Source organism: Electrophorus electricus, chromosome 13 (genome assembly GCF_013358815.1).
Source record: "Electrophorus electricus isolate fEleEle1 chromosome 13, fEleEle1.pri, whole genome shotgun sequence".
Classification (NCBI taxonomy): domain Eukaryota; kingdom Metazoa; phylum Chordata; class Actinopteri; order Gymnotiformes; family Gymnotidae; genus Electrophorus; species Electrophorus electricus.
Genome location: NC_049547.1, coordinates 8823453 through 8839025, shown reverse-complemented (window position 1 = coordinate 8839025; position 15573 = coordinate 8823453). Strand labels below are relative to the sequence as shown.

Here is a 15573-nt window from a genome sequence, read left to right as displayed (position 1 = left end):
ATAAGTTACTTCAGGTGAATATCACGTATGAGTACTTTTCCTGGACTACAATTACCGTGATCTATTGTTCTTCCTGTTTTCTTCCTTGACAGGTAAATCATATAAGCTGATCACGACATCTACGTAGCAAGCAATTTTGTCTTTCTTAGCTAGTAATTTAAAGATAAATTTAATTACTAAGTGCACTGTATGTTCTATTAAATACTGAGAATTAATAAACTATTTCAACGGTAAGACGTGTGCAGAAACAGTCCCACGAGGAGGCCCACTATGAATAATCGATGTTATGGTTGCGCTTCCAAGTTCAATATCTTCAAAAAAGAGGTTGGTTTGTTAGTATTGTTGTATATTGTAAAAGTGGTAATAGATTTAAGTTTTACGAAATAGTATTTAATTGTGTTGCAGTTGGGTTGCAAAAACTGTGGGCGCTCGTTCTGTTGTGGGTGCCTGACATACAGTGCATTGGTGTCACGTTACGGCAATACTGAACAGAAAGTCTGCAAGCAGTGTCACGGGAATCTCACAAGGTGACAACTCCAGTTGTGCATAATTTGTGTAAATAGACTGATTAATAATATTGTCACTGAAGCGTTTAAATGAAGTGGCGTTTTGTACATGCAGTGGAAGAAAAAAGAATGATGCTGCAAGATGGTCCCCACCTGAAAACTACAAAAAGTAAGGTTTGATGACCTCTTTGCTTGTGAAAGTTTCTTCTTCCCCCACTGTGGTTTGTCAGTAGTCTTGTGTTGCAGGCGGGTTGCTGCTCTTGAAGCCAAACAAGCTACAAACCAGTCTTCAGATCATGGAAGTGGAAAGAATAGCACATTATCTTTTATTCCAACCAAAGGCTTAAGTAAGGAGGACCAGACCATTGCACAGCGACTCCAGAAGCTAAAAGAGGATACCAAGCCAAGTGAGTGTATCCACAGTTAACACGATTAAGATATGTTGCTGCAGACCAGCAAGGCATGTATCATCTTCTCCATCATATACAGAGTTAGTACCAACGGAAAAGGAGATTGAGTCTCGCCTCGCTGCTTTGAAGGTTCCAGTCCACCCGGTGCCTTCAGCTAAAGAGATAGAAGACCGTTTGGCAACATTGCAAGGAAGAACAGCTCCTTCCCAAGCACCACCTCCTGTGAGTACACTCTGTGTACTCACTTGTTTGTTTGTGTTTGTGTGCTTGTGTGTATTCCAACAGTGGCACAAAATGCAGTGTTCCAGTAGAATATGAAACAATATGAAATGTCAGGAGAGATGCTGGTTACAGGTTTGTGCATTATATCCTTTATTGCTTTCTAATGAGAATATACCTGGAAAAAAAGAAATATTGATGCAACATGGACCTACAGATTTATCTAAGGTAGACATCCAGTCACTACCACTGGAGAGCACAGTTCCTCTCTCTATCCCTATCAAAGTCTGAGATCTGCTCTATCATTATGATTTATGTTCAGCTGTTGGGTGTGTTATGAAATCACTCATCTAAAACCAAAATGGCAGCCACATACAGTATCTATTCAAAATTCAAACATACAATACACACAAAAAGCTATTAATTATTATTTATGCCATAAAACATTGCTTCACTGAGATTGTGTGTGTGTGTGTGCAGGTTCACCAGCCACCTGATACCAGGACTCAGATGGAACAGGCCAATGATTTAATCACACAGATGACAGAGGAATTTGCCATTGACAACCAACAGCATCCTGAGGGTATTTATTACACTGCCATACCTAGTGCCAGTGTAAAATTAGTCCACTTCACCTCAGCTCAGTTTTTAGTTTCATAGTTTAGCCTGATTCCAAAAACTTTAGGTGAAGTTTGTCTGTTTATGATAATCACCTTTTTTATTAGAAACACCCATTTTATAGATGCACAATTACAGAGCTCATCTGTTAAAGTGTACAGGTCCTAAGCCACTCCCTGCAGTACCTGACCACAATATCATTGCTGACCAGGTATTATTTGGTTGGGCGATCATTCTCAACACAGCAATCACTCTAACGTAGTAGTGTCGTGGTGATGGGTATTGTGCTAGTATGAATGTATTAGGCACATAAGTGATCCTGGAGTTTTTACGTGCATCAGTGTCACTGTTGAGTTGAGAGTGGTCAACCTCCAAAATGTCTAGCTAATCACTCCTTTGAGGTCAGATACAAGGTGTTTGTGATAAATAACTAATAAAGTGGAAGGTGAGGTGTATTAAAGATTAAAAAACATGGAATCAGTTTCAGAATAATTGTCACAGAAACAGGGTTGGTGTGGAGCGTTAACACTAAGTGCTTTTGATGGCACTGTCCTGCTCTCCTCTAGCTGATAGTTCGGAGGCTTCAGTCAGCTCCCTGAACAATCTCAACAAACGCGATGCCGGGAGCATGGATGAGAACCTGGATGATGAGCGGCTGACTGTCAAGTGGCTAGAGGAGGAGAAGAGCCGCATGCTGGCCGAAGCCATGGAGGAGCTTGGCCAGGAGGAGCACAGCCAGGAGCAGCTGCTTCTGATGGCCAAGAGGTTGGCCCTGCTGCAGGGACATAACCCAGACCATGGTAACCTCATACTCCTCTATCAATATTGCACTGGTGTCAGTTCTAAGATACTTGGTGCTAAAATCCAACCCTAATGTACTTGAAATGGACATCATTTTATTACTTATATTAGATACTGGTTTACTGAATTGTTTTGATGCATACCTATTTAGGAACCTAGCAAAAGGGGTGCTTCATATACTTATACATACAGAGGTCTTTTTTGTTTCAGTTACCATGACAGAGTTCCAGCAACCCGATAGTGAAGAAGAGACAGAAGAAGAATTCATCAGCAGGGTTTTAAAAAGGGTCTGTAAACATTAAGCTTAAATATTATTTAGGATTAAAATGACATTCTTTCCCACATTCCTTCTGCTCCAGTTATTAATACATAATTTTATTTATGATGACTTGTACTAGTACACTCTTATAATTTAATGACCATTTAATGCAGTGCACCGAAAGTGCAGTGAAATTTACTGCCGTGCAGCAAAAGCATAGGGAGCATTGTTATGCACAGCTTTAGTGATTTATTTAACCATTTTTTACTTTTTCCTATCATAGTATATTTGTTTTTGTTTTTTTTAAATACATTTGTCATACTGTGCATTTTACATGCATACATTGATCTGATTTTCAGCTGTCAGAAGAGGCTGCTTTAGATGAGGCCAGTGGTTATAACATCCCTCCAGAGCGAAGTGGCCCAGAAAACATAGAGACACACAAACCCAAATCCAACAGGAAGCATGTTAGTATGGCACAACCAAGACCCATAGTTAAGAAATTTTGTTTCATGTTCAGTTTGTATAAAGTTCATGCTTATTCCATGAGGGGGCACCAACTTCAATGCAACACTTATAAACTTAATAGACCCTTATCTGCAATGTGTTTAGAATATTACATGTAAGGAAAACATTCATAGAAAATAAATTGATGCACTTCTCTTGTAAGTACATGTTTGTTAAGTCAAATAAGTCAGTTTGAGCTTGCTTAAATAATAGTATGTGGTCTCAAGTAAGAATCAGATGTGTATTTTTGTTGAAGAGCCGAGTTCAGTCGTCTAATTCCAAGCCTCAAGCTACCGCCACTTTGTGCCTTGGCTCAAACAGTGAGGAGGAGGATGAAGAGGAAGAGCTGCCCTGGTGCTGCATATGTAATCAGGATGCCAGCATTCGATGCCACACATGCGACCGAGACCTGTACTGCAACCGTTGCTTTAGGTAGGAAATGACCAGTTAAAAATGCTGTTTGAATCCATGATAAAAATAATAAATAACTTCTGTTTTGTTTTAAAACACTTTTCCCATTTAGATGATTTCAATATTGTCTATTGATGTGTACAGTATCAGGACAGCCTAGCCTAGTGGATATGCTAAAGTACATTTTGGTCCAATTAAACCATTTCACTGCAAGTTATACTATGTATGCCTATGTATGTGACAAATAAACTGAACTTGAACTAAATACAGACAAATTAACCTTTTAACCATTTGTAGTAATTTGCTTCTTATGATTTAGTTAAACAGAACTTTACTGTGCACTTATATTAAAGTAGGTATTATGGCACATAGGAAATTGCCTTTAAACTTCATGCAGAAAGAATAGTTATTTGTGGATCAGAATGTATATGTAATTGAGCTGTAAACAAATTTTTGGAAGTGTTTTTGATTAAATATTGACTAAGGATAATATGCCTTTTTTGGTTAAGTTGCTTTATTTTGGGCCTGTTCACTGGGGCATAGACACATACACACACACACACACACACACACACACACACACACACACACACACACACATCCCTGTGTGTACACGATAAAGAGCGGGGTGGTGTATATGTCTGACAGGCACACACAATCATGATGGCATAAGATACATCATGGAAGTGTGTGTGTGTGTGTGTATGTATATATGTATGTATGTGTGTGTGCTATATATATAATATAATATAAACATTTTTTTCTCCTTCACAGGGAAGGCCATGACAGATATGATCGAGAAGAGCACCGTACATCAAGTTACACTGCCCCTAAGAAAGCCAAGCGAAGCACATAACTTCAGGAACACTGATATTTTCTTTGGCTAACTGTATCATACAGATAACCACCATTTTAGGACTGATGAAGGCAGGTATTGTAAATTATTAACTTGCTAAAAAATCATGGCATGGGTTGTGAAAATGTCTGATGTATTTCTTTCGTATATGTATTTCAGGTATTTTCAGTCTGGTAAATATAAAATATCACAGCTGATGTAATTATCCCAGGAGCAAAGTAGTCTTCAGTAATATTTAGTGTCTGTCTTAGGTTAATGAGTTATCACTGGGTTTTGGTTTTAGGACTTAAAATGGGGGAATGTTAAAATTATTTATTTGTTGAATAATGTTTCTGGAAAATGCATAAATAATAAATAAATCCTTCACCTCAGTCCTTCACTTCCATTTTACCTCTTTCACTTGGGACACACAATGATCTTAAGTGTTTATTTACTCTTAAGTGTCTGAGGGTTTCTTTTTTCAACCCAGACTTCCTTTTACCTTGCTTAGATATGTTTCAAGCTATGACACATAATATATGTCTGTCACTGAAACATTGTGGATTGTCTTTGTATGGCAGTCTGGCATACACATTTTTATTACAATCTACAGTATCTATCCCACAGATGCTGCTGACATTATCTGCAGGTGACAAAGAAAGGTTACTGAATTTCCGAGTGGCATAGTGTGTGTCTGAGTGTCTAGCCAGTGTCTGGTGAATGGTCTGGCTGCTTTACGGTGTTATGTTGAGCAGACCTATAGGCTCTTGAGTCACTCCCACTAACTGAGACACTCACTTGAAGGAAGCCACGGCCCTTGTCTCTCTTCCTCTCGCTTTCTGACCCCTATCTGATCCAGGATTGCTTTATAACACAGTAAATCACATCATACCTTTTAAAAGATGAGATTTTAACAAGATGTCATATTGTAGCTATTGAATTCTGTACGCTTAATTACATTGTGTCATGATTGTATTGGCAAGTTCACTTAAGTCACAAATGCTTAAATAGAAGCAAAGGTGTTTGAGAGAGATCTGCCCTTATGGGTAGAAAGAGGCAGAATGAAAGCTGAAGAAAGGATGAGAGATAAGTATAGGAAGTGTGTCAGCATTAGCAGACATTATCCACTGACTCTGGGGACATATAGAGTGGGCTTAGCTACAGAGAGTGGGCCATTAAGACCCTGTTCCATGTTGTTTTCGGGTCAGACCTACACTGTGGCATTAAACAGAACATAGCTTATGTACAGATGCAGCCATTATGGATTGTATATGTTCTGGGTCCACAGCGAAGCACTTTGAGAGATTGCTGGGGAACAGATATTTCCAGCAAAACTCTGGTTGTCAGCAGATGATTTTTGCCTTGGTTTACCTGTTATGTATTGAATTTGCTCATGAATTCCTGTATTCTTAGTAACACTGAGCATCCATGAACCCTTACTAAGAACAAAACCTGTCTTTTATACCTGTGCAATAAGAACAAGACATGCAAATATCTGCAAACAAGCACACACTGTCCACACTGAACTTTGTCTTGAAAACTGGAACAATGCTGCCACTTTGTAATGTCTTCCACACAATTACCCTTTTATGGACCCACAGTAATGTGTCTGTCCTTAATCGTAACTTCATTCATTCTGTAATGGCTGACGTGTCACTGCATTGTATGAAAATGTCAGTGGTTTTCTAAGAGTTTTGAAAGCTTCTTACATGCTCAGAAAGAACAAGACATTAGGGGTGCTTTCATGAAGCAGTGACATTTCAGAATGTTACAGACATTAAGACATAAATGTAAAATCTACTGAAGACCATGCCATCTCGCAAGCAGTATTTTACACATAGTTCTAGTTGAGTCTTTGGGCACAATGACATTTCTGTTCAGTTTCCATACTGCCTGTGGTAACTTTAACAAAAGCCCAAATATATAGCAACATAAAAAACGAGTAAGAAAAAAATTTACAGATAATTTGGAAAGAGCAACAAGCTTCCTGTCTTCTCTGCGAAAGAGCATACTTCCTTGTATATTTGAGACTAGTCTATTCTCTGATCTTTCAGGTTTGAAGATCATTCAGAGTTAAACAGTTAATGACTAAACCAAGTAAAAATGTTACATATAGCTAAACACCACCACCTATGTACACTTGAAAAGATATTCTTTATGATCACACATAATCCTTCCAGAACAAAAAACATAAATAGGCAACCAAAAATGTACAAATCACAAAAAATGAATAATAGACATTATAATCCATAATGCAACCCTATGTCTGCTGGAAAAAAAGTATAAGAACTGTACATAAATAGTAATACACAAAAACAACATTTATGGACAGCTCCCTTATTGACCCATTTGTGCAGGGGAATTCAGTGTCTCTACATAATTCAACAGGCATTCAATTCTTTATGCATTATGGGTTGAGGATGGAGTTATTCACAGCTTGTAGACTTTGACCTAGGATTATTTCTTGAGAGGTCCTGACATCTTGCGAAGGCCTTTCATCCGATAAAGCAACCCATTGATAAAATCCTGGGAAGACGAAGAGACAAGTGTATTTGAAGAATGCTAAAAATGGACTTGAGGTTTGCTGTACATTGAAACGTCCCCAAAGGTAGGCATGCTGAAGTTTTCTCCCTCATACTAAACCTTTCTCTCATATCTTTTCTGCATTCAAAGAATTTGAGACACCAACATAAACAAGTGAAAACAGCATTCTGGTTCTTATTCTTTACTCTCTTTGACATCCTGAGTCTCTTAATTTGGAGAGTGGGAATATGCACTGTACCTCTTTTGGCTTTCCACATTCTTGCAAAAGCTCCTGGTGGGGATTTAAAAAAAAAAAAATAAAATAATGCTTTCATCTTAAAACTGTACCATCATCTCAGCCCTGCGGAGACGGAACTCACTGATTAACCTGACCATACGGCACACGCTGTTATGAATCTTGATTTTTTTTTTTATTATTTTTAAGTATTTTCTTTAGCAGTATGTATGAAATCACTGCCCTACTGTAAGGTGATCTGCTTACTGCTTACATCTTTCTGTTGGTTTGTATCTTGTGGGGAAAGGCAATTCTGGGGCTATGCTGAAGGACTCTTCTCTATATAGTAGTCTATGCCTACATCCTAGAGTGTTCTTTATGTGTTTGACATTTGAAATTTGAATGTTTTAAAGTATATTCATTGTCCACTGCATTTTTGTTTTGTAGCAGATGCTTTGCTTCTTTCTGAATAACATAATGTAGGAAAAATTCAGAACTTACATTTAGTCTGGATCTCTGTTCTTCATCTGAGAGCTCCAGAAGCTCATCAATGTCAATCTCTAGCTCAGGAATCTCTTCCTCCTGAAAAGAAGGTAATAATTACATACTCAGTAACAATGGCTATACTTAATATCTGCAAGAAATTACTCATGATTAGTTACTTGGAATTTACACATTGAATTAATTCTCCCAACAATGTCCCACATAGGAAAGAACATCACTGAAAACAACTTGTATGAAAGATTAGAAGTGGTTATATTTTCAGGTGCAATTTTTCTCATGATTTCTATAAAATTATGAGATTGGTGTTTCGATTAATTAATTGTGTGATTCAGGTTAGCATCTACCTTTTGTGTTAAAGTGCTTAAATATAGTATTGGAAATATTTTCTAAATATTAACAAGGTTATATATCAGCACAGCCTTTTCATTCTGATTTTTTGTTGTGTTTCTTAAATCACTTTATTCTACATGAATATTTTTGTAAGGTAGAGGTATGTTGCAGTTGTTACAACCTCTGCAATGCCTACTTCCTCTATATCCATCAGAACACAGACAGACAGATATTTACATACTTCACCTTGATGCAAGCAGCATGCCATATAAAGCTAAATGTTAAACATTAAGATGGTCCATTAAGAAACCAGAGTTTCTAGTGCAGCATTGTAGGGTACATTATGCAGAAAAGCTATGTGATTAAATTAAATTGCCCATTTTTGGAAGGAAATCGGTATTACTCTTAAATTCACTATTTTTTATATTTAGAAGAATGCTGCTTTTTTACATTAGGCTACCACATTCATACTTTCATTAGGTTACCAATGAAAATTAAAATATGAAAAAAAAAAATTTACTTCAAACACCACACAAAAAAAATCAACCTCTAGGAAAGCATATTGATCAATAGGTTGAAAACAACTCTAGAATACCATTCAATTCATGATATATTCAGTTACAATGGCCTGAGAGCTGAAAAGGGGAACCCATTACATAATAAAATATTTACAAAACTGGATTGCAATTTACCAGTTTTTTCCAACAATATAAAGGAAAAGATTTTTACATGATTAGATTACCTTTTTGATTATTACCACAGTGCAGCTGCTTGAAATTCTATGAAACATGCTGCTTCCCCCTAATTTTTAAGTTAATCTCATTAAGATTCACTTGTAGTTTTAGGAGCATTCATTCATACACTAACTCAATCAGTCATATCAGCTGTATACAAATAGGAGACTTATCAAAGCTTTTTAATCTGTGTTAAAATGTGGCTTCATCAAAGATCGAAGCCTCCTCAGCCATCATATATAACATATCTATTTTCAGGTTTCATATTTGCTAAATGCTTTAGTAAAACATACTCTAATTAAATTAGTTATTCTGAACTGACTCTTAGGTTGACTGAGAAATTTTCACCCTTTCAAGAGGAATTTTGGATGATTGGATTTGAAAATCATTGCTGATTACATCAATGGGTAACTTATGACTACTTCCCAACCCCCAATCCTCAGTCAGCACACTTAGTACACTGACCTAAGGGAAAGTGCCCATTTCAAAACCCAGTGAGTTTAATGCAGTATTCCATGTTAGACAGTTTCTATGGCTGAGCCTGCAGCTTCTATGGCTCAGTGAAGAGGGAATCAATTAGAGAGAAGCTTCACTGAGTCCTAAGTGACCCAAAGGGCAGCAGTCAGGCGAAATTATGCTACAGATTCTTATACTTTTAGACTCACTAAAAGATATTTTATACAACATAGCTGTACAAATCTCTACATTATATTAAAATAAAAGTGTTGACAGTCTTTCTTTAAACCTTGAGTGGTTATGACTTCAACAAGTCCTTGAGGTGTCCATTTACAGCATTTAACTGACAAATTTATCCTAAGCAACTTACAATTATGACTGATTACAACTTGACCAATTGAGGGTTCCCTTAACCCTCAATTGCTCAGGGGCCCAACAGCAGTAACTCAGTAGTGCCAGGGTTTGAACCAGCAACCTTCTGACTACAATTCAAGTATCTTAACCACTGAGCTACCACTGCCCAGTCTCCAGAAATTATATTCACATATACAGTATATACACATATACTGATTGTGTACCCAAAGAAAAAAGTAGTAATCTAACATTGTCATAACTTCGTAGTTCATAATTGTTTTTACTCATTAGAACATGATCAACATAAGTGACATGATCCCTTTACTCACCGGAGGGCTAATTTATTGGCAGTGGCTCTGTTTCTCCAGGCAATTTCCAGTACCTGGAAATTGTAGCTAGTTATGATCTAATTCATTATTCATTCATGAGCAAGAGAGTTGCAACCTCTACTTGGTCATGTTAGCTCTATTTTCACATTCCTGAATACTGTGCAAATATTGTGCAGTCTGAGAGGTCAGACTTGTTGTGTTAACACAATGCTAAGCACCTTCTGAAGGCAGTTTTGTTTGTTGTGCAAAACAGAGCTGGCTATTGAGGTAATACAGCAGCCATTACCACCGCACCCTTGAAAAACATACCTGAGGTTCTGCCATTCATTCCTTTATGCACCATGATTAGTGATTAAGCTATTTAAAGCCAGTTAAGAGGAAACCTGCTACCACAGCTAAAACAAGATTTTCAACAGAAAAATCTCCAGTGAGAGAATCCATGAAATGGCACTGTGGAATGGTACCAAACCGCAGCACTTGCCTTGTTTATCAGGAAAAGCAAGCCAGAGAGGCTAATCACTGGCTAATCACTGTCTTTGTTCAGTGTTTGAATGACAGCACATGGGAAGTTGGGCAAGGGTGACTGGCTCAAGTGGATCCATTACTAAATGCATGGCTCTTCCAGCACTCCCTGGCAACGAATCAGAGGGTGTTGCCACTGAATCATCACTGGGCACAAAGGTTATATTTCTCATTCCATTAGCAATGATAATTTCTGATATGGGGATTGGGATAGTAGCCCTTTGCTCCATATTGACAAGTGCACTTTTGGGTGCCAACAATATTGATGTTTAGAATACAGGACATTTCCTAGGTTTGATGCTTTGAATAAAGATGAATGGAGTGCCTTTTAACTGCACTTTTATAAATGTCTCCACCCAGATACTCTCATATTGCCATGTCTCCTAATGACCTTGCAAGTAGGAACTCTTCTTTGTTAATATTGTTGATTTATTCATTTTAATGTTGAGGTATGCTAGTGATGTCTAAGATGCACAGAGCTGCTTTGAGATCCAATGAGTGGCCACATACATTGGAGATGAACATGAATAATTAACTTGGTGACACAGAGGGCTGACTGTAAACCCTTCCACACAGAAGAATTGGCAGAGCCACTGCGTAACCTTTCAGCCAAGCCATGCAAAATTCAGCAACTTTACCAACCATGTGGACAAGCACATGGCCACACTCCTGTTCTATGACTAGCAAGCAGAGTTAGCACCTAGCTAAGTGTTCTTAGTAGAAAACAGGATTAGCTCTCAACAGTTAATTACAGCTGTTATTATACAGGGAGAGGAGCAGCATCCCCCCCCCCCACCCCCCCCCCCCCCCCCCGGTTGTGTGTGTGTGTGTTTGGGAGAAGGTTATTCTTAGCCTACAGCAATTATATTATGTACTGTGTGAAGGACAACTTGCCTTTGTTCATTTTGTGTAGCATACAATCTTCCTCTAAAAATAATAAAAAGATGCACTATATTGACTGCACTATATTGATAGGAATTAAGCTGATAATAAATTGAACATTTAATCATATTGTTGGAGTGAAGTCCTTACTCATATGGCCTGAAAGAACATCCTAATGATGGGATACAGTACAACAAAGAATGGCACTCTGCCTACAACAAAATGACTTGTATATGCCATCCTTGAGGGGAGGAACTCAAAAACGCCTCCCAGGTTCAGTGTGCCTCTGGTTGTATGTAGGGTACAAACAAAGCCTTCATTTTAATGCCACAGCTAAGGGCGCATGGTGTTTTTCAGTTTCTGGGCACAGTTTCTGGGCTACTCCAGTGTGTGTTTATTAGAAATCAGTCGGGCCTGTCTCAGGTGTGAGAAGCCGACAGAGCATGGGCCAGGGGAACACAGAGCTGGGGAGAGGGTGGGTGTCTGCCAGAGCAGCAGCTGAGTGGTCTGGACCACCGCACAGGTATCAGTGAGAAAAGGGATCCTGCCAAACCTCAGACAGCCTCTAGCTGAGAGCACTATCCTGAATGCTTTTTTATCTTGTTACCATGAAGTTACCATATTGTGGTAAAGTGGTTATTATGTTTTCTATGAAATTTACCATACAATTCAAGGTTATTTTCATATTCAAACACACATACACACACACACACACAATTAAAGATGTTGCTAAACTTTGTCACAAATGCTTAGGGGGGATATCTTTGAAAATTTCAAGTGTCAAAAACATAGACCTCTCTAAGAGAGACTAAAATGAATAATGATGTTACATGAATACCTGCTTCAATCAGTCACAAAAGGGAAACTGTTTTAAAAAGATATATGCTCACTGAAGCCATCCAGCTTTTATCAGACCACAGAAAGCATTCTGTCCATCTCTCTTCCAAACAAAATTTTACCCTGATCGCCTGGCCACCTACAGTGGGCAGGCAGCTTCATTCCGTTGGCACAAGCCCGCCTACGTAGCAATTTCAGTCTGTAAAGAGCATGCCAGTAATCACCAGTAGGGGAGGCGAAGCGAGATAAGCCGATGTTTACAACACAGCTCCATGTAGGAGTTCAGAGCAGAATTCCACCCTCCTGCCCTGGTCCAAGCTCTAAAATGCCAAATTGCATTTTGAAATAGCAAATTGTGCATTATGTTATGTTATTATCTGTACTGTGCGTTGAGAGTAAGAAAAGGTGTCTGCCTGCATTCTGTTGTCTTCATCATCTTCCGCACATGCCTTACAGCAGTCATTGTGCTCTCCATGCCCCATCGTGCATCTGTTTTGTCTGTCTCACATGGCAGCCAGAGACTTGTTGCCATGGTATCCCCAGAGACAGCTGGGTGCATTGGTGCAGCTCTAATGATTAGATGGGTTTCTTTTTTTTCACCTCCCCAAATAGAAACATGGAGCGATTTTGTGATCCAGCCTCTAGTGTTAAAAAAATCATTTAACTTCTACGTTACAAGAAATATGTAGAAACACATGAAAGGGAACAAGTAAATGCTGTTTGTGTCTATGTATAAATGATCACTCACATGGGCAAATCTGCTGAAATGGCAACAGTAAACTTCTCAAGTTCTTTGATGGGTTCAGACTTCCAACATCAGCAATAGGAATTACTTACAGTATGTCTGGACCTGAGTCACCCCAGGGATAACTGTTAATCTTTAGCCAAGAGAATGAGCTGTTTTAATCATCTGTAAAATAACTATAAACAGACTTTCATAAATTTGGTCACTTTAAAAGTGGCATCAACTCTGTCTAAGTCATCATTGTTGGATTTGCTGGAAAATAAATGTTCTAAGAACGCATAACGATCAAATTTAATCTGAACATACATATTTTAGGGTCATTCAAATATCAAACATGACATGCCATATGGCATCAATACTAGTCTTTACTATAAACTTTAAGGTGCTGTAATAAATAATTAGTCTCAGCTATCCATAATTATACTGGCACAAACTAGCAGTGAATCACTCATTGGCAAGAAGTGGAGCTGCCATGTTTCTCTGAGTGAGTACTGAACACCTTCCCTATTTCAAGATGGACTCAAACCAGATGAAAATGCACAGCACCCTCAGGACCAATAGAAACCAATCTAACACACAATACCAGCGTCCTCTCTCTGTCTTTCACGCTCTCTCCCTGTCTCCATCTCACCTCACAGTCGTAAAGTAGATGCAGCTGCCCGTCGATCCACTCCTCAATGTCCAGTCTCCTCTGGAGGTCTTTGCGGTTGTATTTCACTGTTAGCTTGCCCAGCTTGCGATGGGGGGGCTCCTCCTCTTTGGTCTGAAACATCACCCTGGACTGGGTGCTTGGCTCCGACGCCATGCCTGCCACGGCCACACACAACACGAGGAGAGAAGTCGGGAAGCCGTCTCTCTCTCTTTCCCTCTCTCTCTGTCTCTCTGCTTGGATCTAACACAACCGTCCCTCACTCTTTTTCCAACAGTCCCTGTAGCTGGTTCTCTGTTTCAGCACTCTTCCACCCTCTCTCCCTCCACTATACTCTCGCTGCCTGCTCCCAGTGGACGGCTGTAATGAAAGACGGCTTTTTTGTGAGTGTGTGTGTGTATGTGTGTGTGGCTTCTCTTCCAGGGTGTTTTAAGAGAGTGAGTGAGCATAGATCACACAGAGACTGATAAAGAGTTTAAGATGAGTGACAGAGGTCAGGATCATACGGAAACTTATTTATGTATATATTGCCACTGCACTGAGGACTTTGTGTTATATCCACCATATTCCAGGTCACACGGAAACATAGGAAAACTGCAGAGATTTTAAGAAAGGGGAAAATGTTGCATGTTTCTCCAATATCTCCGCTTACTCTGTATGCCCACAGTGCACAGTGTATTCAATATTATCTTGGAGGTTTTGTCCAATTTTCAGAGCTAATAGCATTTTATACAGGTTTAATACACTATGCTGGGAAGCAGCGGAGAGTAATGAATCGGAAATCAGTCCCACAGAGAGAATGTATTTCTGCAAATGAAAGCTGATGGGTAAGCAAACCACATCGTTATTATGAGGTGCACATTGATGCCTACTGCAAATTGAGTTCTGTGTTAGCCAATAATTATAGGAATTTTCCCAGTATCAAAACTAATCATGGTGTATACAGAACAGCATTCGTTTTTAATGTTGACTATGCAGAAAACATATTTACAGTGAAGGGTTGGTTTTGGGCTTTGGTGATATTTAATATGACACACACTATACACATCTCCAGAAGAGGGAACATTTTTAGCAAGTTATCCATACATTCATAATCCATCTCTAAGGAGATTGCTGATTTCAACCAAAAACACGTATACCTCATCAAATGTATTTAGTATGATCATACTCAGTGTAAGAGACATATAGAACCAATAATGATATTAAATTTAGAATAACTAACTATTTAATCTGTATACAGGTACTCGATAGCTTTTTTCATAGCAGTTTGTTGTTTGTCACACTGAGAAGCTAATTAATAAAGCCCTAAATGCTTTTTATAATGGCTGTTGGCGCTTACTGCTGTGACTGTATCAATTGTACAAGTGCATAAAGAAAGGAATATACTGACAGTTGCTACGAGTGACAGTACGTGTGCCTCCCCGTAAGATAAAGGACTTCCCTTTGACATGCATTAAAATCCGTCCATGTTCATTTATCGTTACCACGTGTGCTAGGACGCGACCACGCACAGAGAAAGGAAATTATGTACGAGACAAAGGTAGGCCTAATGGCGTGACAAAGCACCTATAGTAATTTAGATCCATAAAACATTGATGAAAATGCAGTGTCAAAAGGGGACCAAACATCACCTCAAGTTGGAAACAGAATTGTAGCATATGCCAATCAGTTATAATAAGATACAACGGCTTGTCAAGGGGGCGAGCACGATTATGGAGCTCCTAGCATTCCGATTACGAGAACAACGTCTTCATTTATCTTTTTATCTTTTGTTTTTTGGTATGGCCTATCCATCCGCGGGTTTGATGTACCGTCTGTTACGAACTCTGAATTATTGAGCGCTGTGGGAGATCCACTTTCACGGCCAAAAATTCATTCATTCCAGCTCCGGCTCCCGCTCAGGCACA

The 15573-nt window shown here is 38.8% G+C and overlaps 2 protein-coding genes across 6 annotated transcripts; one reads left to right on the top strand and one right to left on the bottom strand.

Annotated features, from left to right (window-relative positions):
* Positions 1-81: 81 nt before the first annotated feature.
* zfyve19 (zinc finger, FYVE domain containing 19) lies at positions 82-4958 on the top strand. 4 transcript variants are annotated; one of them, XM_027000245.2, is made up of 11 exons: positions 83-324; positions 406-527; positions 622-675; positions 753-913; positions 996-1138; positions 1616-1718; positions 2320-2553; positions 2765-2841; positions 3173-3280; positions 3577-3752; positions 4506-4958. In XM_027000245.2, the coding sequence occupies exons 1-11, from the start codon at positions 271-273 to the stop codon at positions 4585-4587; spliced, it is 1314 nt and encodes a 437-aa protein (XP_026856046.2). In that variant the 5' UTR covers positions 83-270; the 3' UTR covers positions 4588-4958. The 4 variants fall into 4 exon arrangements, with proteins under 4 accessions (XP_026856047.2, XP_026856046.2, XP_026856048.2 ...); XM_027000246.2 differs by lacking the exon at positions 4506-4958 and having other exon boundaries at positions 82-324; positions 3642-3734; XM_027000247.2 differs by lacking the exon at positions 83-324 and having other exon boundaries at positions 435-527; positions 848-913.
* Positions 4959-5130: 172 nt separating this feature from the next.
* Positions 5131-14042, bottom strand: zgc:162989 (uncharacterized protein LOC100037351 homolog). 2 transcript variants are annotated; one of them, XM_027000249.2, is made up of 4 exons: positions 13649-14042; positions 7826-7906; positions 7349-7381; positions 5131-7092 (listed from the first exon to the last, which is right to left on the bottom strand). In XM_027000249.2, the coding sequence occupies exons 1-4, from the start codon at positions 13820-13822 to the stop codon at positions 7024-7026; spliced, it is 357 nt and encodes a 118-aa protein (XP_026856050.1). In that variant the 5' UTR covers positions 13823-14042; the 3' UTR covers positions 5131-7023. The 2 variants fall into 2 exon arrangements, with proteins under 2 accessions (XP_026856050.1, XP_026856051.1); XM_027000250.2 differs by lacking the exon at positions 7349-7381.
* Positions 14043-15573: the final 1531 nt, after the last annotated feature.

Bases quoted from the DNA above. Each gene is read 5' to 3' on its own strand.
- zfyve19 (XM_027000245.2), top strand. From the start codon at position 271: ATGAATAATCGATGTTATGGTTGCGCTTCCAAGTTCAATATCTTCAAA. The intron at 2,842-3,172 runs GTCTGTAAACAT...TCTGATTTTCAG, and splicing joins TCAGCAGGGTTTTAAAAAGG to CTGTCAGAAGAGGCTGCTTT. The intron at 3,281-3,576 runs GTTAGTATGGCA...TTTTTGTTGAAG, and splicing joins CCAAATCCAACAGGAAGCAT to AGCCGAGTTCAGTCGTCTAA.
- zgc:162989 (XM_027000249.2), bottom strand. From the start codon at position 13,822: ATGGCGTCGGAGCCAAGCACCCAGTCCAGGGTGATGTTTCAGACCAAA. The intron at 7,382-7,825 runs GTAAGTTCTGAA...AATCCCCACCAG, and splicing joins AACAGAGATCCAGACTAAAT to GAGCTTTTGCAAGAATGTGG. The intron at 7,093-7,348 runs GTACAGTGCATA...TCGTCTTCCCAG, and splicing joins AATGTGGAAAGCCAAAAGAG to GATTTTATCAATGGGTTGCT.